The sequence below is a fragment of the Schistocerca cancellata genome, chromosome 2, assembly GCF_023864275.1.
Source record: "Schistocerca cancellata isolate TAMUIC-IGC-003103 chromosome 2, iqSchCanc2.1, whole genome shotgun sequence".
NCBI classification, from domain to species: Eukaryota; Metazoa; Arthropoda; class Insecta; order Orthoptera; family Acrididae; genus Schistocerca; species Schistocerca cancellata.
The window spans coordinates 187,369,182-187,394,330 of record NC_064627.1 but is presented as its reverse complement, the minus strand read 5'-3'; the positions used below and the strand labels follow the sequence as shown (position 1 = coordinate 187,394,330).

General features: G+C 43.3%; 1 protein-coding gene across 3 annotated transcripts in view; it reads right to left on the bottom strand.

Moving 5' to 3' along the window:
- Positions 1 to 25,149, bottom strand: part of LOC126161504 (disks large 1 tumor suppressor protein) — a 935,475-nt gene that overhangs the window by 680,851 nt on the left and 229,475 nt on the right. The window contains exon 1 of one of the 3 annotated variants that reach the window (XM_049917406.1): positions 20,509 to 20,609. The exons of the other annotated variants lie outside the window; for them this stretch is intronic. Within the exon in view, the coding sequence (XP_049773363.1) occupies positions 20,509 to 20,541 (33 nt within the window). The 5' untranslated portion in view covers positions 20,542 to 20,609. Of the gene's footprint in view, positions 1 to 20,508; positions 20,610 to 25,149 lie in introns of those variants that run through there. 3 annotated transcript variants of the gene reach the window in all.

The following is a 25,149-nucleotide window of genomic DNA, read 5'->3' as shown; positions in this document are numbered from 1 at the left end:
ACCGCAGATATACCAACCACCCAACACGCAGAAACAGCGCAGTATGCTGATGACACGGCATTCCTCTCCTGCTCAACAAACAGGAACCTGGTCACGAGACGTCTACAAACCGCCCTAAACAAGACAGACGAATGTGGGCCAAACAATGGCGAATCTCATTAAACTCTGAGAAGACCCAAGCCATGCTAATGACTAGACGTCTCGGTAAACGCCGCGCCCCCCCCACCCCCCCCCCCACCCCCCCCCCCCAGAAGACCCTACCAAATGCTGCACCTACAGGGCCAAAACCTCCCCTGGAGAAATACTGCGAGGTACCTCGGTGTGACACTAGACAAGCGCCTGACTTGGTAGTGCCACATCGAGGAGGTTCGCAAAAAGGCCCTAGGCAGGATGCAGATCCTTTATCCAATACTGAACAGTGCAAGTTCCCTTGACCCGAGCACAAGAACGGCTACAAAAGATTCAGAACAGAGCGCTCAGAAGAGCTCTATACACATCGCCGCGCTTCCCGACGGAAGACCTCCACATAGCGGCAGACATTGAAAAACTAAACACGCGATTCTGTACCCTGGCGGAGCAGTTCTACGCCAATGCGGAAAGATCGCCAAACGATCTGATAAACTCACTTGGTCAGTACAACAACGTACCAGACCGGTACAAAAGACCAAAATCATTACTCTTAGATTAAAACAAACAGAAACCGCTACTACTCAAGTGACAGAAAAGAAACCACAATACTCTAAAGAATAGAACAAACAAAAGACAAGCACATCCGAAAACTCCCCAAAAAACAAAACTTGAAGGAAATGTCCGAATGGGACAAAAACCTTCACAGCAAACAACCTCTAAAGACAGAGGAAGAAATTAAGAGTGACAGCATACAGAACCCAGTTCCCTCTGAGCAGCCCTAGCGTACGGATCTCCGTGCCGGCACGTTCACAAGAGTTCGGTCCGTCAGTTCACCTGCTGATGGCGACATGTATGATCGCCGAAATATTGTGCCTGTTGAACGCTGTAGACCGGCAGTACACCCGTGGATAGTATTTGATTATTAGAGAACTGAGCAAAGGACTGTGCTATTTCTTGTAATAAATATCAAGTATTTGATTGGATGACGCTATCTGAAGCCCCAGATTGGATGATGGTTCAAAACACTATTCTATACCTGATTGCCAACGGCCTTGCCGCAGTGGTAACACCGGTTCCCGTCAGATCACCGAAGTTAAGCGCTGTCAGGCTAGCACTTGGATGCGTCACCGTCGGGCATGGTTGTGTGTGATGTCCTTAGGTTAGTTAGGTTTAATTAGTTCTAAGTTCTAGGGGACTGATGACCTCAGACGTTAAGTCCCATAGTACTCAGAGCCATTTGAACCATTTTGCGTCACCGTCCGAGTCTGCCGAGCGCTGCTGGCAAACGGGGTGCACTCAGTCCTTTGTGAGGCCAACTGTGGAGCTACTTAACTGAGAAGTAGTGGCTCTGGTCACGAAAACTGACTACGGCCGGGACGTTGTGCTGACCACATGGCCCTCCAATCGGCATCCGGTGACTTCTATTGACTTAGGATGACGCAGCGGCCGATCGGTACCGTTAGACCTTCCGAGGTCTCTTCGGACGGAGTATTCTATCCCTGATTAAAAATGTTGTGAAGATTTCCGGCGACAGTTGTTTTCAGGAATATACAGAGTGATTCAAAAAAAATACCACAACTTTAGGAATTTAAAACTCTGCAACGACAAAAGGCAGAGCTAAGCACTATCTGTCGGCGAATTAAGGGCGCTATAAAGTTTCATTTAGTTGTACATTTGTTCGCTTGAGGCGCTGTTGACTAGGCGTCAGCGTCAGTTGATGCTAAGATGGCGACCGCTCAACAGAAAGCTTTTTGTGTCATTGAGTACGGCAAAAGTGAATCGACGAGAATACGCGGGAAACAACTCAGTATGAACGTGACTCGCCTAAGGTGAACGTTTTCTGTGCCATTTCAGCCAATAAAGTTTTTGGTCCCTTTTTCTTCGAAGGTGCTACTGTAACTGGACTACAGTATCTGGAGATGTTAGAGAATTGGCTGTTCCCTCAGCTCGAACAAGAAGCACAACAATTCATATTTCAGCAGGATGGAGCGCCACCACATTGGCACTTATCTGTCCGTAACTACCTGAACGTCAACTACCCGAGGCGATGGATCGGCCGCCAGGCAGCCCCTGACAGAGCACTTCATCACTGGCCTCCAAGAAGCCCTGATCTTACCCCCTGCGATTTTTTCTTATGGAGGTATGTTAAAGATATGGTGTTTCGGCCACCTCTCCCAGCCACCATTGATGATTTGAAACGAGAAGTAACAGCAGCTATCCAAACTGTTACGCCTGATATGCTACAGAGAGTGTGGAACGAGTTGGAGTATCGGGTTGATATTGCTCGAGTGTCTGGAGGGGGTCATATTGAATATCTCTGAACTTGTTTTTGAGTGAAAAAAACTTTTTTAAATACTCTTTGTAATGATGTACAACAGAAGGTTATATTATGTTTCTTTCATTAAATACACATTTTTAAAGTTGTGGTATTCTTTTTGAATCACCCTGTATATACCTGAAGAGCTTTTTAGAAACTACGCGTGACTCGGAAGAATGGAGGTCTAAACACTCCGTGGAAGAAAGGTGGATTTATCCTGAACGCAGACGCCAACTGCTGATATTATGCGAGTATCTGTTGTCTATTTCCGCAATCAACGCAACCGTGGAAAGAATAGTTCGAAAAAGAAAAGCTCGTTTTCTGTTATTGCGGTTATGATAAACGAGTTCTGGTGGCAGTCATTAAAACAAAGATTTATTGTTGCGGTGAGATATTTTCGCGATATTTCAATTACCGACTTCCTCCTCCGAATTATTGTTGAGCCACAGGGAGAAATGGCCATCGTAATAAAATAAATCCGAGCTCGCACAGAGAAAACTTTGTGTTCGTTTTTCCCATGTTCTATTCGAGAAGGGAACAGTCGAGAAATAGTCTAGAAGTGGTTCTATGCACCCTCTGCCAAGCACTGAAGTGTCAACATGTAATAACTCTAAAGTAACGAATGATGGATAAGAACAACCTGCTTATCTTACACATAATGAAACAACATACGATATATTTAATAACTGCAGATTAGTCATGTAGGTTATATGTAGATGTTGTGAAGTGTAAGAAATTTGGCCGGCCGCTGTGACCGAGCGGTTCTAGGCGCTTCAGTCCGGACCCGCGCTGCTACTGCTGCTGCGGTCGCAGGTTTGAATCCTGCCTCGTGCATGGATGTGTGTGATGTCCTTGGGTTAGTTAAGTTTAAGTAGATATAAGTCTAGGGGGCTGATGACCTCAGATGAGATGTTAAGTCCCATAGTGCTTAGAGCCATTTGAACCATTTTAAGAAATATGTGTGATACGGAATTCCTTCTGCAAAGTTGACGTAAATTTGCGTAAAATTTGCGGAAAAAGCTCTTCAATAAGAGGAGGTACAAATAACTCCGTAGATGGAACTTTAAAATATTAACATACATCTGAATACGAAGGATCCATGGCGGTAGCATTTTCGCCGTCTTCCACCTCATCTAAGCTTTAAAAAATATTAAATTAAATAAAAAAATTAAAGTAAAATAAGAGACTTTTTCGTGAATCCTTGATGAAAAATACGATAAGTCTAACCATAAATCAAAAGAAACTGAGAAATTGATGTGTGAAAAAATTGCCCTTCCCTAATTTTCAGGTTTCGGGTTGGCTCTGAGCACTATGGGACTCAACTGCTGAGGTCATTAGTCCCCTAGAACTTAGAACTAGTTAAACCTAACTAACCTAAGGACATCACAAACATCCATGCCTGAGGCAGGATTCGAACCTGCGACCGTAGCGGTCTTGCGGTTCCAGACTGCAGCGCCTTTATCCGCACGGCCACTTCGGCCGGCGGTTTCGGGTTCAAATGGCTCTGAGCACTATGGGACTTAACATCTGAGGTCATCAGTCCCCTAGAACTTAGAACTACTTAAACCTAACTAACCTAAGGACATCACACACTTCCATGCCCAAGGCAAGATTCGAGCCTGCGACCGTAGTAGTCACGCGGTTCCGGACTGAAGCGCCTAGAACCGCTCGCCCACCGCGGCCGGCCAGGTTTCGGGATTCAATGTTTAGTACAATTTATTATGCCAAGTTACAATATGGTAACTGATAAAACTGGGTACCATTTCTTTTCAATTTCTAAGCACGTAATTCCTTTATACGTTGTAATCGTTAGTTACACATATGTAGTGTCTTTTCCAAAGTGATTCACCAGTACTGCATCTTTTATTATGACGATAGTCAGTTACTCTGATGATGGACGTGTAGGCCGAAAATTAGTTAACCAAATAAATTAATACTGTAGAATATCTAAATTTCTGTGCTTTTCTTAGATGGACTGCTCTACCAAGCGGCGACGGTAGAATCGATTAATATGTCAATTACGTTACGTAAGGTACGGAAAAAAAAAAAAAAAACAATTTCGGTAAATAAATACTCTGACATTTTTCTCAGTGATTTTATTTAACTATGTAAATATGGATCCTACACAAACACCTCCTTTGCACATTACTAATAATGAGTCAATGTCTTGAGACAGTTCTATACCAGCTACGTGGACAACAGTCTCTCTTCCGCGTCGGTGAGTCACTGTTTGCTTCACGCGCCTTGCTATACATCCGAAGAGCTTCGGTTATCTCGGCTCACCAACGATGTTTATAAACACTGTCCCATCGAATATCTGAGCTTGACTTGTTTTCCAGTCTCTGTGAAGTAAGTGAAGCCTGATTCACGAGGCGCCAAATACATAAAAAGCAAACTAGCGCAGGAAAGAGTGCATTCCTCGGCAGCAGACGTCTACTAGTGTCAAATGGTTCAAATGGCTCTGAGCACTATGGGACTCAACAGCTGAGGTCATAAGTCCCCTAGAACTTAGAACTACTTAAACCTAACTAACCTAAGGACATCACACACATCCCTGCCGGAGGCAGGATTCGTACCTGCGACCGCAGCGGTCTCGCGGTTCCAGACTGAAGAGCCTAGAACCGCTCGGCCACTCCGGCCGGCTACTAGTGTCAAACATTGGCCTGAAACTGAGGAATAAATTTCTAAGAATGCACATTTGGAGCACAAGGCTGTATCGAAGTGAATCAAGGAGTGTGGAAAAACGGAAATTAGATAATCTAAGTGACTGAGACGTGATGCTATAGAAGAACGCTTAAAATTTGGTGAACTGATAAGAAATAAGGAGATTCTCTTCAAAATCGGCGAGGAGACGAGAATGTGGAAAACGTTGAAATGATAACGGCATATCTGTTAAGACATCCATGGTATTTGATGGAACTATAGAGCGTAAGACAGAGTTTGGAATGCATCCAGTAATTGCTGGTGGACGCTGTGTGCAAATGCTACTCCGATATGTAGAGGGTGGTACAGTAAACTAATACGTGGCGGGTCGAGACAAAGTAATCAGAATACTGATGGTAAAAGAATGAAAATAAAAGTCATTAACCGGGCAGGGCCTGGGAGGCGAATCGGCAAGTTTTAATTTAAAGCTCACAGCTGAGTGATTATACGAGAAAGGTAGTCCGGAACATCCGAGTGTTTCTGTGGAAGTAATCTGGGTTCCCCTCGCAACTATTCCCTTTTTGTCATGAGTCTTTCGGCTCGAACTACAGCTTTAACTCAGTTACGGCGATGGAAACTCGCGAACAGTTGCCGCAGAATGAGGATATTAGATCTATTAAGCACTTAGGATTGTCGGCAGCTTATGGCCCGGAAACTGAAGCCCGCGAGTACGGCCGTAAGCGGGATGCGCGCGGTGTAATAAGCTGGAATGAAATACGTCCACAACTGGGAGACGGTGCGCGGGGCCCGTCTGCATCTGAATGCGGGAAGTTAGTTACGGTGAAGGTCCGCGAGGAGCCGGAGGTAGTGGACGCATGGGACTCTGTGTGTGTGTGTGTGTGTGTGTGTGTGTGTGTATGTGTGTGTGTGAGAGAGAGAGAGAGAGAGAGAGAGAGAGAGAGAGAGGAGGGGGGGGGGGAGATCCCGTACATCACACCCCGGGGGAAATCTGCCGTCGTGCAGCGGGCTACATTTCCATAGCGGCCGCCATTAGCATAGCAAAGTTGATTTGTCGCAGCAAACACGCGGAGCTGTCCCATCCCCGACGGGACCGCTAATCAACGATAATTCGTCCCGTGTCGCGCCGTCAGAGCGGTCGGCCGCTCTGATAGTGCTTGCGGGCGGTTCTACCTGTCAACTTCCGCCTTTTTATATATATCTTTTTTTTTAGTAAAATTAAAAAAATGGGTACTTGCAAACTGTGACGGATTTCGTTGTTCGGCCGACTGGTGTGTCACGAGTCGATCGATCCCGCTGCTATGCTCGAACTGTGGAAGCTTCTTTTTTTTTTTTTTTAATTAAAAAAGTTTGTAATTCAAGTTGCTAGCCACGAGATCAAAACGCCGCAATTGAGCACACATAGTAACCTGATTTTCCGGCATAACCGCGCCAGTATGAGAGAGACTAACTGAATCAGCTCATCTGATACACATCTACACTGAGCAAGCCACCTTGTGGTGAACGGCGTAGAGCATTTCTAGGACTGCTGTCCGTTCCATTCGTGAATGACGAGCAGAAAGAGCATCAGTCGGTGTGCCCCCTTTTGAGCTCTTATTTTTGTGACTCCTGCCGGCTTGATTTCGTTAGATATGTGCATGAGGAAGTAATATGTTGGCGGACCCCTCTTGATACGTAACCTCTCGGACTCAGGCAGTAATTCTCTGCGTGATACTCTTATAGCGTCTGCGACCCTAGTTGGATGGTGATCTGCGTCACGCTCTCTCGAGGTAACTGGACGAAAGACGTCGTCCTTCTTTGGAGCTTCCCTGCAGACTGAATTCGACTTCCACCACAACAAAATTTCAGAGGTTGTATAGTAATGTTTTCAGAGCATTTACCTATCAGAGACTCGTGGTCAACGGTGGCCAATTACGAAGTAATTGCATTTCGTTTGATTTCTTACTCCCATTTATCTTTGTTCCTTTACTGCAGCCGCGGGGAGTGGCCGCGCGGTTTGAGGCGCAATGTCACAAATTGCGCGGCCCTTCCCGCCGGAGGTTCGAGTCCCCCCTCGGGCATGAGTGTGTGTCTTGTCCTTAGCTTAAGTTAGTTTAAGTAGTGTGTAAGTATAGGGACCAACGACCTCAGCAGTTTGGTCGCTTAGGAATTCACGGACATTTGAACCTTTATTGCACTGATATCTGCACAACAGCGCAAATGCCTTTGTCTTGTTTGGAAACAAGTAACACTGACAGAAAAAAAAATCGCAGCACCAAGAAGGAGTTGTTCCACATACACGAAAGTTGGTAAGCGTGTTTCTAGATCTGACAGATGATGTCTATTCAAATTTCGCGCCAGTCGCGAAAGATTGGCGCTGGTACCGCCATTATGAGGATGGAAGTTAGGTATTGCTTTAAATACATGCTCTAACGCTTGTGAACGTTAGTTACGTTGGACATGGGACGTTGATGAGAGTCAAGAACGCCTTTAAGGCGGCAAAGATGCCATTACCAACACCTCACCGAGTTTGCACCGGATCATGTAAAAGGGCTACGAGCAACCCGCCAGGGTAGCCGAGAGCGCTAATGCGCTGCTTCCTGAACTCCGGTAGGCGCGCTGGCCCCTGATCGAATCCGTCTGGCGGATTAACGACGAGGGCCGGTGTGCCGGCCAGCCTGGATGTGGTTTTTAGGCGGTTTTCCACATCCCACTAGGTGAATACCGGGCTGGTCCCCAAGTTGCGCCTCAGTTACACGACTCACAGACATTTGAATACGTTCGCACTATTTCATGACTTACACTAAATGCAGACACCTGGGGTAGACTACTTCCGTCCCGTGGGGTTCGGGGTGGCGGCAGGAAGGGCACCCGGCAACTCTCTGCCATTAACACTGCCAAATCCGTAATAACAAGGCCGACCCCACGTTGGAGCGGGACAAAGGCCCGAGAAAGAAAGAAATGTAAAAGGGCTACGAGAAGCTTATTGTTCCTTCTGCGATACTGCAGAAGGACTTGGCTTGACTGTAGCCACTGTACATGACTGCTGACAGCGACTGCCATGGGAATGTGCGGTCGCAAGGAGACCGGGCTCCGGACGGCCACGTGGCACTACCGAGAGGGAAGACCGTCGTGTTCGAGTATGGCCCTGGCGCATCCTACTGCATCTGCAGCAGCAATCTGGGCAGCAGATGGCACCACAGTGATACAACGAACTGTCACACATTGATTGCTTCTAGGATAGCTCCGAGCCAGACTCCCTGTAGCGTGCATTCCACTGACCCCGAACCAACCCCATTTGCGACTTCAGTGCTGTCAAGAGAGAGCTCACAGTGTTTTCTGATGTATGTTGGTCCTGCCTCGGTGCCAGTGTTCGTTAGGATGAGGCCACTTAAGGACTGCAACCAACCTGTCTGCGTGCTAGACACACTGGATCTGCACGTAGAGTTATGGTCTAGGATGCAATTTCATATGACAGCAGGAACACTCTCGTGGTTATCCCACGCACCCTGACTGCAAAACTGTTGATTCTACATGTTGTGCTACCACTCATGAACAGCATTCCAAGTGAAGTGGCCGTGCGGTTCTAGGCGCTACAGTCTGGAAACGAGCGACCGCTACGGTCACGGGTTCGAATCCTGCCTCAGGCATGGATGTGTGTGCTGTCCTTAGGTTAGTTGGGTTTAATTAGTTCTAAGTTCTAGGCGACTGATGACCTCAGAAGTTACGTCGCATAGTGCTCAGAGCCATTTGCACCATTTTCCAATCGAGCACTTACTATTACAATTTATAAAGTCAATAACTAAAACAATTACCTGTTCCAAAAACCATAACTTAGAACTGATGTTGGGCTGGGGACATTTTTTTAAAATAATTTGAATTCTTTACCTGCAAAAATGAGCTTCTCCAGAAGCCTCTAAAAGGCTAACTTTCATCAGAAATGGTAACGAAGGGTTGTGATCAGGTAGTCTTTAGGCGGGAACATCGGAAAGGTATTAAGTATTTTCGATTTTTTGTGTGTTGAGCTCTATAATCACGTCTCTTAAAAGAGGCAGTACGAAGATTAAATAGACAGTATGGAGGTAGGGGATTTTATAGTGTACAATTGATTATTGAATAAACTGGTACAGCACATATTCAGTGATGTACCCGGTTCGTGGCGCGCAGCACCGGTCCAGTTCAAAGATTATTGACATTTGAAAGGCACGGTAAAAGCCTGGAAGCATATGTTCCCATCAGAGATCTCGGCTGCAACAGAATAATAAATACTTAACGAACGCCACAGACGCCGATACTGTAACACTGGTTCAACACGCTCTTGGCTACACGTTAACGAGACGGCGCCTAATTAGTTTCGCACAGAGCGAAGTAGGTTCTGCTATTGTCCTGGGCACAGAGTGTTACTAGAAAGGAAAGCTTATTATCGACCAACCAAATACCAAACTCAAGACTACAAAAGAAGCCATAAAATCATTTATTAAGTTTTGTTGTGCAAAGAGCTCCAAGTTAAAAAAAAATACAAAAAAAGAAAAACAAGGGGACTGAGAAGGACAAATGTGCGCACAAAAAACATTCCATACCGGCAGACGGGATCCATCCGATGACTATCGTAAAAAATAGGGCCAGAGGGCTAATATTCGAGGCGGAAGCGATTTCACGCCACGACCGCTCACGGACGTGATCCGTTAATTAATTCTGTTTAAATTTGGTGTGCAGCAGGCGGTTCGATATAGCTGACTGCGAGAGGCTAAAAAACCAGAGCTGGCGTCGCAAAGCCGTATATTTTTTAACGAGACTAACAAAGCTGCAACGGATAATCACCGACTCTCGATAACGCCGCCAAATCACAATGCGGTGCGGAGCGGCGACCCGGCGCGCATCTCGTGCTTTTTGCGCTCTCTCTTGTTCAGTCGCAGTAGCAGTCAAATTAAAACCGTAAATAACAAGGCAACGAATGCTTCACCCGCTACTGGAGCCCGACCTCGTCAAGCGACCCAAAAAATTGTTTCCGGCAGAGAGGAAATGGCAATACGTTGCAGCGTTCTACCGATATGAGAGGTACGTTTCTTTCTCCGCCTTCGCGACGTAAAAGAATATCTCTGACGTGTGAAACTTTTATTTCCCGCTAAAATATTAACATCAGTTTGTTGCTGACAAGGAAATCTCTCCATTGCACTCCCCTCTGATTTAGTGGTAAGATGGCCCAGTGGATAGCCCGTGAAAAACTGAACACAGGTCAGGCATGAAAACAGGAAGAACGTGTACTGAACTGTGAAAGAAAAAGCAAAATAAAAACAGTGAACGGTCCAACCTTAACTAGTTCAATATCGAGAGAAATTGTACAGCCACGGTGTCGTGGTTAAGTAGTCGCGGTGTTGGACTGTAAATCGGACGAACCGTGTTCAAGACACCCTCGTGTCATATTTCTTTTTTTTTTTCATAACAGTATGAACTTGTCCATCCCGTCATTGAAATGTTTGTCCTCTTCTGTAGTCTTGGCATTTTCATGCCATACACTGGTTACAGAAGATGAGTCATATGATAAGAATACGTTACCGTCGCAAGTAAATGTGATGGAAAGTGAGAGCAGGCGAGATACCATATAGGCGTCTCACAGAGATGAAAACAACAAATAAAAGGGTGTGAACTATGTTACAACAAAGAAATTAAAGAGTCACTACTTCCAAAACGGAACCTACCTTCAGAAACGTTGAAAACATTTGTTTTGACAGAGCACAGAGAAACTGTATTATTGTGAAACTGTTGCGTTCATTTCTTGCCGCTTATGCTCAAACTATCACGTTTCCATCATTTCCGTGGGAGTGATCACATTCACATTGATACGAAAACCTAAATCGGGCCAGGAGGGATATCTCACACAGTTAACCGACGTACAACTTAGACCAGTGCGTCGGTAAGAGATTCCTGTCATATGACACATATACTATCACTAATGCCGTGTATGAGACGCCAACCGTGTGTTTTTTCGGTCCAGGATTAAAAAAATTAATAATTAAATAAATAAAAAATATGGCTTGAGGGAGGGTTTGAACACGGCTCTCCCCCTTTGCAGTCCAACACCGTGACCACTTATTCACGACGCCGGACCGTTCACTGGGCGATAAGCAGGGAAAAATCATTTTATTTATTTGTTGGGGAAAAATTTGTTACATGAACTCGACAATGAACTTCCGAGCCGTCACTCATTTTGAGTTCCGGGGAATGCAGTCCCAGGAAGACGGATGTACGTACGTGCGGTTGAAGCGCGGAACAATAGGCCTCCACAGCGCATTATTGCTGTGCCGAAACAACGAAAATGTTATAAACGTACTAGTATCTGCTTTATATCCATTCAAAATTGGCGTATCTGTATTTGTGCCAGGCTAAAGCTACTGCAGTTATTACTAACAAAGATTTGAAGTCTGACAGGAAGTTATTACGACGACGTGCAGCGCCTGTAATTTTACACATATCAAAAAAAAGTTTTTCATCACCTCGGTTCCGAGAGTTCCGGAACCTGTACAGAAAATAGGAATATAGATCAACATAAATATCATTTCCGCCCTTTTTACTTCTCATGAAAACCAAACATTGCATGTTGTACCACCATACAGCGAGACCTTAAGAGGTGGTGGTTCAGATTGCTATACACACCGGTACCTCTAATACCAAGTAGCACGTCCTCTTTCGTTGGTGCATGCCTGGATTCGTCGTGACATACTATCCACAAGTTCATCAACGCACTGTTGGTCCAGATTGTCCCACTCCTCAACGGCGATTCGGCATAGATCCCTCATAGTGGTTGGTGTGTCACGTTGTCCATAAACAGCCCTTTTCGAACTACCCCAGGCATGTTCGATAGGGTTCATGTCTGGAGAACATGCTGGTCACTCTAGTCGAGCGATGTCACTATCATGAAGGACGTCATTCACGAGATGTGCACGATCGGGTCGTGAATTGTCGTCCATGAAGACGAATGCCTCGCCAGTATGCTGCCGATATGGTTGCACTATCGATCGGAGGATGCCGTTCACGTATCGTTCAGCCGTTACGGCGCGTTCCATGACCACCAGCGGCGTACGTCGGTCCCACATAAAGCCAACCCCAAAACAGCAAGGAACCTCCAGCTTGCTGCACTCGCTGGACAGTGTGTATAAGGCGTTTAGCCTGACCGGGTTGCCTCCAAACACGTCTCCAACGATTGTCTGGTTGAAGGCATATGAGACACTCATCGGTGAAGAGAACGTGATGCCAATCCTGAGCGATCCATTCGGCATGTTGTTGGGCCCATCTGCACCGCACTGCTTGGCGTGGTGGTTACAAAGATTGACATCGCCATGGACGTCGGGAGTGAAGTTGCGCATCGTGCAACCGACTGCGCACAGTTTGAGTCGCAACACGACGTCCTGTGGCTGCACGAAACGCATTATTCAGCATGGTGGCGTTGCTGTCAGAGTTCCTTCGAGCCGTATCCGTAGGTAGCGGTCACCCACTGCAGCAGTAACCCTTGGGCCGCCTGAGCGAGGCATGTGATCGACGGTTCCTGTCTCTCTGTATCTCCTCCATGTCCTAACAACATCGCTTTGGTTCACTCCGAGACGCCCGGACACTTCCCTTGTTCAGAGCCCTTCCTGGCACAAAGTAACAATGCGGACGCGATCGAACTGCTGTACTGACCGTCTAGGCATGGTTGAACTACAGACAACACGAGCCATGTACCTCCTACCTGGTGGAATGACTGTAACCGATCGGCTGTCGGACCCCCTCCGTCTTATAGGCGCTCCTCACGCATGGTTGTTTACATCTTAGGGTTTTGTGACATCACTGAACCGTCAAAGGGACTGTGTCTGTGTTACAATATCCACAGTCGACGTCTATCTTCAGGAGTTCTGGGAACCGGGATGATGCAAGACTTTTTTTGATGTGTGTATTTGATAATCCAATAGGGATTCCCTTCACAAAACGAACTCAGTATTCTAACTACACTTACAGTAAAAAGAGTGCAGTGTGCAGTTTTTTGACCTACCTAAGACAGAGAATCATTAAGAATTCTTTTGAGCTTAGCAACGCCCGGAGCGGCGGAACGTTATCAACAGATGGGCGATAGCCCGAAACGTATCATGACATAAATAAAGCAACAGAATGTCTGGTTACCGTATTTTTTCAAGTACTTCAATCCACAGCCATGGAGATCTATCGCTATCAAAATGGATCCATTAATGTTATTTCGCAGATAATTAGAGAAATGTTTTGTGCGATTCATTCGTAACACAAACGGCCTTTTCTTTTTTACACTGATTTCAACCCTACAAAATGGATTTTCTGTCTTACACGTTAGCCAGATGTGTTTGGGTGAATACGATGACATAAGTTATTGAAATTTTTATCATTATACGTTTTAACCTAAGCGCTATGGCAGAAAATAGATAGTGTGGAACACGGCCTCCTTTTATAATTTGAAGTCAGCAAACGGACACTAAGGAAGACGCAAAGAGAATTTAAAAGAGCAGGGAGAAATATTTTGCTAACGCCCACCTACATAGGGACTCATCGTAATAAAATAAGACAAATCAGAGCTCGCGCACAAGAGATTTCCGTGCTCATTTTTCCCGCGCACTGCTCGAAAGGGGAACGGTACAGAAACAGTGTGAAAGTGGTTCGATGAACACACTGCCAAGCACTTAAATGTGAACCGCTGAGTAGTTAATGTAGATGTAGAATAAAAAGAAGGCTTATCTGTCGCATCAGTGAAACGTTTAAGAATTTACATAACACATGGGTCTAACAACACGAAGTGCCTTTCTATCGGTGACAGAATACAATTATATGTTGAAATCGACGTCCAATTCGTGTGGTGTGAACACACACTTGTATACTGTACGTGTTTCATTGTCTTATTACTGTCGTATATTCGTGCGTACTAACAATAATGTTTAACGGATATTGATTACTACATATTGCGTAAATTCTGTGAGTCAAATCACTGAATTGGCGACAACTGCGTGCGATAAAGAACGTCACGAAACATTTTAATGGTAAATACTAGATGTTCTCCAGTTTTATGAGTTAACAGATTTCAGATAAATTTTAAAAGGAGCAGGGGTACCAGCTTACGGTTCATAGATACGCATGGTGCCACCAGTCTTGAAGTTTATGAGGGCATGTATTAGACAGAAATCGCCTCTATGTTGAAGAATGAGTTCGTTAGAATGAAACACAGAGAATAAATCACACAAACGTATGTCTAAAGGGCGAGGAACTATTCACACAAGCGAATATAGGACATGAAAAGATTTTTTTCTTTTATTTTGCTAAATGCGGTGGGACGAACAGTGTAGATACATAAACATTTTAAAGCGTGTGAACCATTGAAAATAATTCATGTAAATGTATACAATATGAGTTACTATTTTTGGCAATCGACAAGCAACGAGTACAACGAGTTATATTCTCCTTTTGCTTTACTACAAGAAACACGAAGGAGGCCAGTACAAGAGGACTAGAGTCATTTCCTCGCAATATGGAAACAAAGTGACAACATTCTGGCTTCACATTCAATGGAATAAGTTTCTTGCAACGGTTCTGATTCAAGAAAGAGATCATCAAGCTAAACGAGTAGCCGATTCTCTGCCCAACGAAATACGTCGGAACACGTTCAGAAGCAAACACTACTGAGACTGCACCACAGGGTTGCCACATTTCTATCAGTTGGCGTATTTGTATAGTAATTCATCACTGCCGCGGCATCAGATAACAACACACTACGGCTCACGTGCGCAAACATATAACACGTCTCGTGACTGTATCTACTGATGCGACACTGTGATTAAGGCACTGGAATCGCATTAGGAAATGCTTCAGTTAAGGCTTTATGAGATTATAACAATTATTTTTAATGGTCACCTTGTACAGGATAATTAATAACTGCAGAATGAAGTGCAACAATTTAGTTGTCATTCCCAGTCTATCACACATGTATAACTCACATTATTAGTGGTTTCTGTGTCAACAGAAGTGTTTGAATTATCAGTACACAGAACATCCCATGTTCTCAGTTAATAAGAGCTTCGTGATACTGATATATTTTATTATAAACATGCTAATAATGATAGAGGCTACATGAAGTTTTGCTCTTCCACTGTTTACGCCAACAGATGACAACAGAGAAGCGTTTTTCGTTGGTGCTGGCGTTTGTAACATCCTCTTATTTTATCTTTATTCTGTTTTAGCAATATTTTCACTCATACAATTTTACAATCAGAGGCAGCTACAACTGTATTGATTGGCGACTCCATGTTGTCTTGTGCACTACGACCAGATAACAGGTATACTTGAAAAAAGAGACAGCATTGGTCGTATATTTTTTTTTTTTTACTATCGCAAAATCGATTTTCTGTCACTGAGTGACCATCTTCAGTGCTATATTGTATAACTTAAATTAGGATGCACTGTTGTCACTAAGCTTACGGCAATCACATAGACTCTATGTGAGTCTATGTGATTGCCGTAAGCTTAGTGACAACAGTGCATCCTAATTTAAGTTATACAATATAGCACTGAAGATGGTCACTCAGTGACAGAAAATCGATTTTGCGATAGTAAAAAATATACGACCAATGCTGTCTCTTTTTTCAAGCTACAACTGTAATAACTCAAGATATTAAAACTAACAACAAAAATGAAACATGAACTACCTAAATAGAATATAAACATGCCTGATTTATTCGTCGTGTCTTCGTGCAACAACGGTAATAAAAGTAACTGTGGCAATTCAGTCGTGCAAATTCAACGAATCAGCTTTATGCCGATCCGCACTCGTTCTGTCTGTAAAAGTGAATAATTCTCCATTTTTCTCTTTGTCGTCGTTTTCCGGTGACATACGAATGTTACGCCGACAATGGAATTCGTGTCAGAAGTAAGCTCTCTGACTATGGAAAAAGTTACCGCTAAACACGAGCAAAATTAGACGCCCGCTAGACAGACAGAAACCTTGCACAATTTTACCTGAAGCGTAGTAATACTGAAAGTCTATGAGAGGGGTTGAGAGACTGCGCTATGATAATGAGAAAATCAAAAACTTCTGAAATATTATGCCCTATCCGAAAATACTGTGCCGTCTGTGGGCAGTATACGTTATTGGACGTATTATTGGATGGCACGTTTTCATAACTATGTCTTGGCACGTTTTCATAACTATGTCTCAAGGTGGAGTTGCACTTGTAAATTTAAAGACTTCGAAAGAATTTCCAGTGGTAAGGTATTGTAGTTAAATGTTGACTTAGTGGAATTACGTCTCTCATTCTAGTATTTCGATTTCTGATCGTACGGATATGAACATCCGCAGAAATTCAACATTACCATTTACGATATAACTGAGTTGATCAGTTTTGAGGTATATCGTGCCACAATAACTAAATTTTCTTGGTGACACAAAAAAACATTATATCCCAGAGAATTGATGGTTACCCCTCAATATTTGTTACACGTGCAAATAACAAAAGACTAGCCTATACATCAAATGCTGCAGCCATGTATTGTGTCACGGCGGCCAAAGGTTCAGCGAGGGGGGGGGGGGTCATGGGAGTTCACTTCTAGAAGTGTACAAGAATTTTTTAATGAATGATAACACCAGTACTCCAGATTCCGAAGGGGGAATGTTGACAACTACTTCCAGTAATGTATCATATGTTGGGCTATCAACACACAAAAAGTTATGATAATTTTTTTTTTTTTTTGTTCAACCTCAGTTCCCTCAACAAGTTTTCGTGAGTGATTTTGTACGCTTCCTTGAGCCAATTCTTAATCCGCCTTTTTTCTCTGCTGCAGCAAAGTTGGGCATTACTCATAGCAGCAGTGTCTTTATTTCGAACCACAATATTATAGGACGGTATAAGGAGGACGTCATTGCTGGCCGCGGTGGCCGAGGGGTTCTAGGCGCTTCAGTCCGGAGCCACGCGGCTGCTACGGTCGCAGGTTTACGTAGTCCTAAGTCTACGGGACTGATGATCTCAGACGTTAAGTGCCATAGTGCTTAGAGCCATTTGAACCATTTGAGTACGTCATTAATATTGCACAATATTACTGCGCGATATTATTGATTGTCTAGGGATCGCTTTAAAAAAAGTCGAAGCCAAGCGACTAAAAGGAAAAAATTATGTCATCGGCGGCAGATATGACATCACACTTTTCAAATTAATCTGCTTAGTGACTCCCATCACATGCGTTCAACCTGTAATTTATTCATATCTGACATTTCCGAGATAGCAATTTAAAAAATTAAATGTTTTAAAAAAATTGCTCTGAGTACCATGGGACTTAACATCTGAGGTCATCAGTCCGCTAGAACTTAGAACTACTTAAACCCAACGAACCTAAGGACATCACACACACCCATGCCCGAGGCAGGATTCGAACCTGCGACCGTAGCAGTCGCGCGGTTCCGGACTGAAGCGCCTAGAACCGCCCGGCCACACTGGCCGGCAGATGTTTTATAGCCGAGACGGAATGATAATAATGAAAAATCAGGGTGCATTATATACAATATGCTAAAATGATGTTTTGTGATCTGGTGACGAAATTGTAGATCAGAATGGTAACACAATAAAAATTTTTCAATACAATACATGTAGACGGTGCTCCATAGGTCGTAAATATAAAAGGAAAATAATTCTTGTACAACACTGGTACTGGCAGCTCATAATGTTTATAAAACCGACTTTCTTAAAACAAAGACATTAACGTATATCTTTTTCGTCAGTATCTAAAAGAATTACATTTATTGACAGTTACCATGATGTTCTTAATCTTATTTTAATCACTACATGTACCACTAATTATTATGCTGACTGCGTGGTATGTACATTAAAGGCTAACTAAAACAAAAAAGTCGACGCAAATGTGAACGCAGCCTAAGTCGTAACACCCCTTTAATCTGGTTCAAGATACCGAAACGAGATTTTCGGCATTCTTTTAAAAACTGAATTATTTGCTTTAACGAAAGCTCTTGAAAACACGAGTACAGTAATAAACGCAATTTAATGTTGGCGTTGAATTTTTTCGCAAAAATATTGGAGACACGTGCCCAAACTGAAAGGCAAGACGGACTGAATCGGCTACTGTAATATGAACACTGACTGCCTCGTGCCATGGTTCGCTGTTGTATCAACCCTTAGAAATGTTTACTTGTTTCCAGAAAGGGTGTTCACTTCAACATAAATACAATACAATTGAAATAATTTTCGTAGGGCGCTTCTGACACGCTAGACTTGACCATACAGTTTCCTTTAGAACAGAACTTATAAAGCAGAGCCAAGAGGAAATAAGTTTTATCTTGGAGGCGGAGGCATATCTCTTTGCTGCATGTCACGGAGTCTGACACGAGAGCCACACTTGGCGGTGTTTACATCGCAACAGGCTATTCTGGCCGCTTTGCTTTTCGCTCTGAACACTTTTCTCCGCTACTTTTGGGAAAAGTTTCAATGTCAACATTAAAAACGTTCCATTACTGTATTCATCTTTTGAAGAGCTTTCGTATGCCGGTAGAAAAAGGTAATACGTTTCTTCAAGAAAAATATTTGCTTTAATATCCCTCTTGATAGAAGAGGTAAGGATTAGCTATACAAAAGGGTTTCCTGTGTGCGAAATTCCGGTCCGCGCCGCAAATTGTTCGGGAAAATTTCAAGGTAAAATCGTAACAAGTATTTTTTTATTTAATTATCAATCTCTTTAGCGCAGCGGTTACATAGAGTAACAGACTGGTGACAGAAAAGATAAATCACAAGTCTGGACAGTCGCTGGTCGCTATAGGGCGTAATAGTTTCCCCAACGTTTTTTCATTTCCTTTTCGACACTCCTGTGACTATTCTAGTATTGGTTCATCACTGGACTTTTCAGGTTTTTTGGATTCTTTTCGACACGAGCTTTCCTCTAAAATGCCTCTTCTATATTCCAAGCATATTTACTAAGGCGACATATTCCACTTAATTGTAATTTCCACTTATATTCCGACGAATATTTCTACGGTCTCACTTAGGGTTCCTAGTATAGCTCCGCAAGCATTTCACAAAAACATCCGTATCAATATTCTAGCTAAACGCATTTCCAACGCAACAGCAGTTTATAAGTTCACGCAAAGCTAATTCGTAAGAATCACGCGCATGCGCCTTGCTGCCACGATAACGTCACAGTCAAATCAAATACTGCACGACAAACACGTACGGACACGATCTGTCCGTCGTGGTTTCAACCACTGTTTAGTAATAGTAGTAGTAGTTTTATTCAACCGTACACCACTTTTACAACGCTGTATTGGACACATCTTTGTTCAACAATTTAAGAACCACACGGCCGTATCGACGTACTTCTTAGATTATGTTTCTGTTATAATTAAAAAAAAAAGAATAGTTAACATTACGTGCCTTATGCACTATTGTTCTACGAATGACCCTATCATTATAAAATAAATATACTAAACAGAAAGGGAAAAAGTTGCATTAACATTAATTTTAGCACTGGTTGCTCTTGAATAAAAATAGAAATACTTAGCATGTTTCAAACACATACATTTTTTTTACGTGTCTCATCTGGAGGGACTTATGACACATTCATTTCTATTTACAGAAAAAAAACATTATAATTGAACAAAAAAGCAATAATAAGCAGCGCTTACATACATACAGTTCGCAATCAAAAAGAACAAGATGGGTGCCGTGTACCGAGTCCTATGTTATGGTTGGCTACTGATGGACTTGGCCAAATTTGAAACAACACATGCTCGGACTATGCATTCTCACATGCGTTAGAACTTTATAGCCATTTACATACGGATCGTGGCTTTACAGCAGGAACCATACCGACATTAGCGTGAAGTAATTTAGGGGAGCCACAGAAAACCTAAATCAGGATGGCCTTCATAGATTGGAACAAAATGGCTCAAAACGGTTCAAATGGCTCTAAGCACTATGGGACTTAACAGCCGAGGGCATCAGTCGCCTAAACTTAGAACTACTTAAACCTAACGACATACACACATCCATGCCCGTGGCAGGATTGAACCTGCGACCGTAGCAGCTCCGCGGTTCCGGACTGAAGTGCCTAGAACCGCTCGGCCACCACGGCCAGCATAGATTGGAACCTCCGCCCTCCCGAATACAAGGTCGGTCTGTTTAAAACAGTGCTACCTCATTCGCATTATTAGTCTCATAGTTATTAGGGTTTCAAATCTTACGGTATTTTGTCATACGAGTTCGATAGACGAGCGAATAGACGTTATGACGTCATAGTTACACGCCCCTCTTACCGACTATCGTTTTCCGAAAATCTCGTTTCGGTATTTTGAACCGTTCACGGAATGAAAAGAATGACTCACATTAAATGATAAGAAAACTATAAAAAACTACAAAAATGGAACATGGTGCAATTACCGCGTGGTACTGTATGAGGAACTTGATAATCATTCTGGCTCCTTCCCCGCAGGCGGACGATCCTGTAGCGTGCGAATGCGAAACTGCCAACCCTTCCGCAATGGCAGCGGTCGTGGACCGCGTATCCTGTCTGTACCCGCTGATGCGGTGTCTCTGCTACTGCCATTGGTCACCCGCGCCCTTATCGCACAGATGACGACGCGTGTTTCAACTGATGTCTACGGTCATTTCCCGCGCGTTCCGTCCAAGGCAGGAAACCGCAGTGGCACACGACGTTCTGCTAGCTGACGTGACTCATTTACTCGCTGCATAAACAATACCGCCTAGTACAGGATCTGCGGCGACAGTTTCACATTTTCTCTTGCTAAATTGCGTTCTTTAGTATCCGTTCTTCCTTGTGACAGGCTTAGCGACATCGAGCTCTACACTATTATTCTGTAAATCACAGTTAAGTGTTTGGCAGTTGTTGTTGTTGTGGTCTTCAGTCCGCAGACTGGTTTGATGCAGTTCTCCATGCTAATCTATCCTGTGCAAGCTCCTTCATCTCCCAGTACCTACTGCAACCTACATCCTTCTGAATCTGCTTAGTGTATTCATCTCTTAGCCTCCCTCTACGATTTTTTCCCTCCACGTTGCCCTCCAACGCTAAATATGTGATACCTTGATGCCTCAGAACATGTCCTACCAACCGATCCCTTCTTCTTGTCATGATGTGTCACATACTCCTCTTCTCCCCAATTCTATTCAATACCTCCTCATTAGTTATGTGATCTACCCACCCAATCTTCAGCATTCTTCTGTAGCACCACATTTCTAAAGCTTCTATTCTCTTCTTGTCTAAACTATTTATTGTCCATGTTTCACTTCCATACATGACTACACTCCATACAAATACTTTCAGAAACGACTTCCTGACGCTTAAATCTATACTCCATGTTCACAAATTTCTCTTCTTCAGAAGCGCTTTCCTTGCCATTGCCAGTCTACATTTTATATCCTCTCTACTTCGACCATCATCAGTTATTTTGCTCCCCAAATAGCAAAACTCCTTCACTACTTTTAGCGTCTCATTTACTAATCTAATACCCTGAACATCACCCGACTTAATACGACTACATTCTATTATCTCCGTTTTGCTTTTGTTGATGTTCATCTTAAACCCTCCTTTCAAGACACTATCCATTGCGTTCAACTGCTCTTCCAAGTCCTTTGCTGTTTCTGACAGAATTGCAATGTCATCGGCGAACCTCAAAGTTTTTATTTGTTCTCCATGGATTTTAATACCTACTCCGAATTTTTCTTTTGTTTCCTTTACTGCTTGCTCAATATACAGATTGAATAACATTGGGGATAGGCTACAACCCTGTCTCACTCCCTTCCCAACCACTGCTTCCCTTTCATGCGCCTCGACTCTTATAACTGCCATCTGGTTTCTGTACAAATTGTAAATAGCCTTTCGCTCCCTGTATTTTACCCCTGCCATCTTTAGAATTTGAAAGACAGTACTCCAGTCAACATTGTCAAAAGCTTTCTCTAAGTCTACAAATGCTAGAAACGTAGGTTTGCCTTTCCTTACTCTTCCTTCTAAGATAAGTCGTAAGGTCAGTATTGCCTCTCGTGTTCCAACATTTCTACGGAATCCTAACTGATCTTCCCCGAGGTCGGGTTCTACCAGTTTTTCCATTCGTCTGTAAATAATTCGCGTTAGTATTTTGCAGCTGTGACTTATTAAACTGATAGTTCGGTAATTTTCACATCTGTCAACACCTGCTTTCTTTGGGATTGGAATTATTATATTCTTCTTGAAGTCTGAGGGTATTTCGCCTGTCTCGTACATCTTGCTCACCAGATGGTAGAGTTTTGTCAGGACTGGCTCTCCCAAGGCCGTCAGTAGTTCTAATGGAATGTTGTCTACTCCCGGGGCCTTGTTTCGACTCAGGTCTTTCAGTGCTCTGTCAAACTCTTCACGCAATATCGTATCTCCTACTTCATCTTCATCTACATCCTCTTCCATTTCCATAATATTGTCCTCAAGTACATCGCCCTTGTATAGACCCTCTATATACTCCTTCCACCTTTCTGCTTTCCCCTCTTTGCTTAGAACTGTGTTTCCATAACACCAACGAAATGCCGTTGTCTGAGCTTCTTCGGTGCCCTCCGTCGACCCTGTCTGGAAAGGATTGCATACCACGCAGCAATACTCCAGAAGAGGACGGTCAAGTGTAACACAGGTGGTCTCTTTAATAGATCTGTTGTATTTTTAAGTTCTCTGGCAGTAAAACGCAGTCTTTGGTTCGCCTTCCCAGCAACATTTTGCTGAAGCTCAGTGGCCACTTATATCTTCTCTAAATGATTTTGCAGATCTTCCGATGTCTTTACTACACGGTACACGACAGCATCACCTGCAAATCATCTAACAAGGGGAGGTCACAACGTTGGGATCACAAATTTACTTGAGACTTGGTACACCTTCAGCAGGCCATTAAAACAACGTAATATGCAAGTAGTACGTTGCACTAAACGCTTCTACGAAATCGCATATACACTAAATTTTTGAAAAGTTTGGTTTATTGATCGGTAACCCGAACTTTGGGTCAGACGGTTAGCTTCCTCTGTAATAAAGAAACTGATGAATGGATCATCTATTAACTTGAACAGGTGTCATCGGACGTCCGCCCCGAACAAATGCAATCAACAATAACGAACAAAACGAGAACAAAAAAAAAGTAGTTAGCGTAGAAGTAAATATCCTCGGAGCAGTGAAGCAACTTAAATCACTTAATAAAAGCAAGTCTTCTGGTCCAGACTGTTTACCAATTAGGTTCCTTTCGGAGTATGCTGACACATTAGCTCCGTACTTAACAATCATATACAACCGTTCGCTCGACGAAAGATCCGTACCCAAAGACTGGAAAGTTGCACAGGCCATACCAATATTCAAGAAAGGTAGTAGGAGTAAGCCACTAAATTACAGGCCCATATCGCTAATGCAGCAGGATTTTAGAACATATATTGTGTTCGAACGTAATGAATTACTCGAAGAAAACGGTCTATTGACACACAGTCAACATTGGTTTATAAAACATCTTTCCTGTGCAACACAACTAGCTCTTTATTCACATGGATTGTTGAGTGCTATTGACAAGGGAATTCTGATAGATTCCGTATTTCTGGATTTCCGGAAGGCTTTTGACACTGTACCACACAAGCGGCTCGTAGTGAAATTGCGTGCTTATGGAATATCGTCTCAGATATGTGACTCGAGTTGTGATTTCCTGTCAGAGAGGTCACAGTTCGTAATAATTGACGGAAAGTTATCGAGTAAAACAGAAGTGATTTCTGTCGTTCCACAAGGTAGTGTTATAGGCCCTTTGCTGTTCCTTATCTATATAAACGATTTGGGAGACAATCTGAGCAGCCGCCTTCGGTTGTTTGCAGATGGCGCTGTCGTTTATCGACTAATAAAGTCATCAGAAGATCAAAACAAACTGCAAAACGATTTAGAAGAAATATCATAACGAAAAGTGCTAAAAAGAACGCGTTAAACTTCTGTTACACGATAAATCAGTCTAATCTAAAAGCCGTAAATTCAACTAAATACCTAGGAATTACAATTACGAACAACTTAAATTGGAAGGAACACATAGAAAATGCTGTGGGGAAGGCTACCCAAAGACCGCGTTTCATTGGCAGGACACTTAGAAAATGTAACAGACCTACTAAGGAGACTGCCTACACTATGCTTGTCCGTCCTCTTTTAGAATACTGTTGCGCGGTGTGGGATCCTTACCAGATAGGACTGACTGAGTACATCGAAAAAGTTCAAAGAAAGGCAGCACGTTTTGTATTATCGCGAAATATGGGAGAGAGTGTCACAGAAATGATACAGGATTTGGGATGGACATCATTAAAAGAAAGGGCGCTTTTCGTTGCGACGGAATCTTCTCACGAAATTCCAGTCACCAACTTTCTCCTCCGAATGCAAAAATATTTTGTTGACACCGACTTACATAGGGAGGAACGATCACAAAGATAAAATAAGGGAAATCAGAATTCGTATGGAAAGATGTAGGTGTTCATTCTTCCCGCGCGCTATACGAGATTGGAATAATAGAGAATTGTGAAGGTGGTTCGATGAACCCTCTGCCAGGCACTTAAATGTGATTTGCAGAGTATCCATGTAGATGTAGATGTAGCGTTCATGCTTCGCAAGACGAACGTGTATGAAGCAACGGTTCGTCTCCCTCTCAAACCTTCTTATTTGCTCTATAAGTATACATTCTGTGATATTCAAAAAATTGTACCTTCACTATTTGTTCTTCCTATACTGGCAACGTCTCACCGCTACGCAGGTTACTTGCCAAATGGGGTCTGCCTCTGTGTCTGCAGCTCCAAGCGTTGCGGTGCAAAGTAGTTCTGGGTACCTTACCAGATTGTATGGACAACGGATTTCACAAATCACGACAGACAGCACTTTCAGGAAAACCCTATGTGTTTCTTAATTTACTCGTCGATACTTATAAGTACGTTTGCTCTAATAATTAAATTTAATCAAAAATAGTACGTAGATAACATAAAACTCACTAAAGCTTAGTGCAAATACACGTCATTCTTTTAATTATTTTACATCTCAAATGCCAT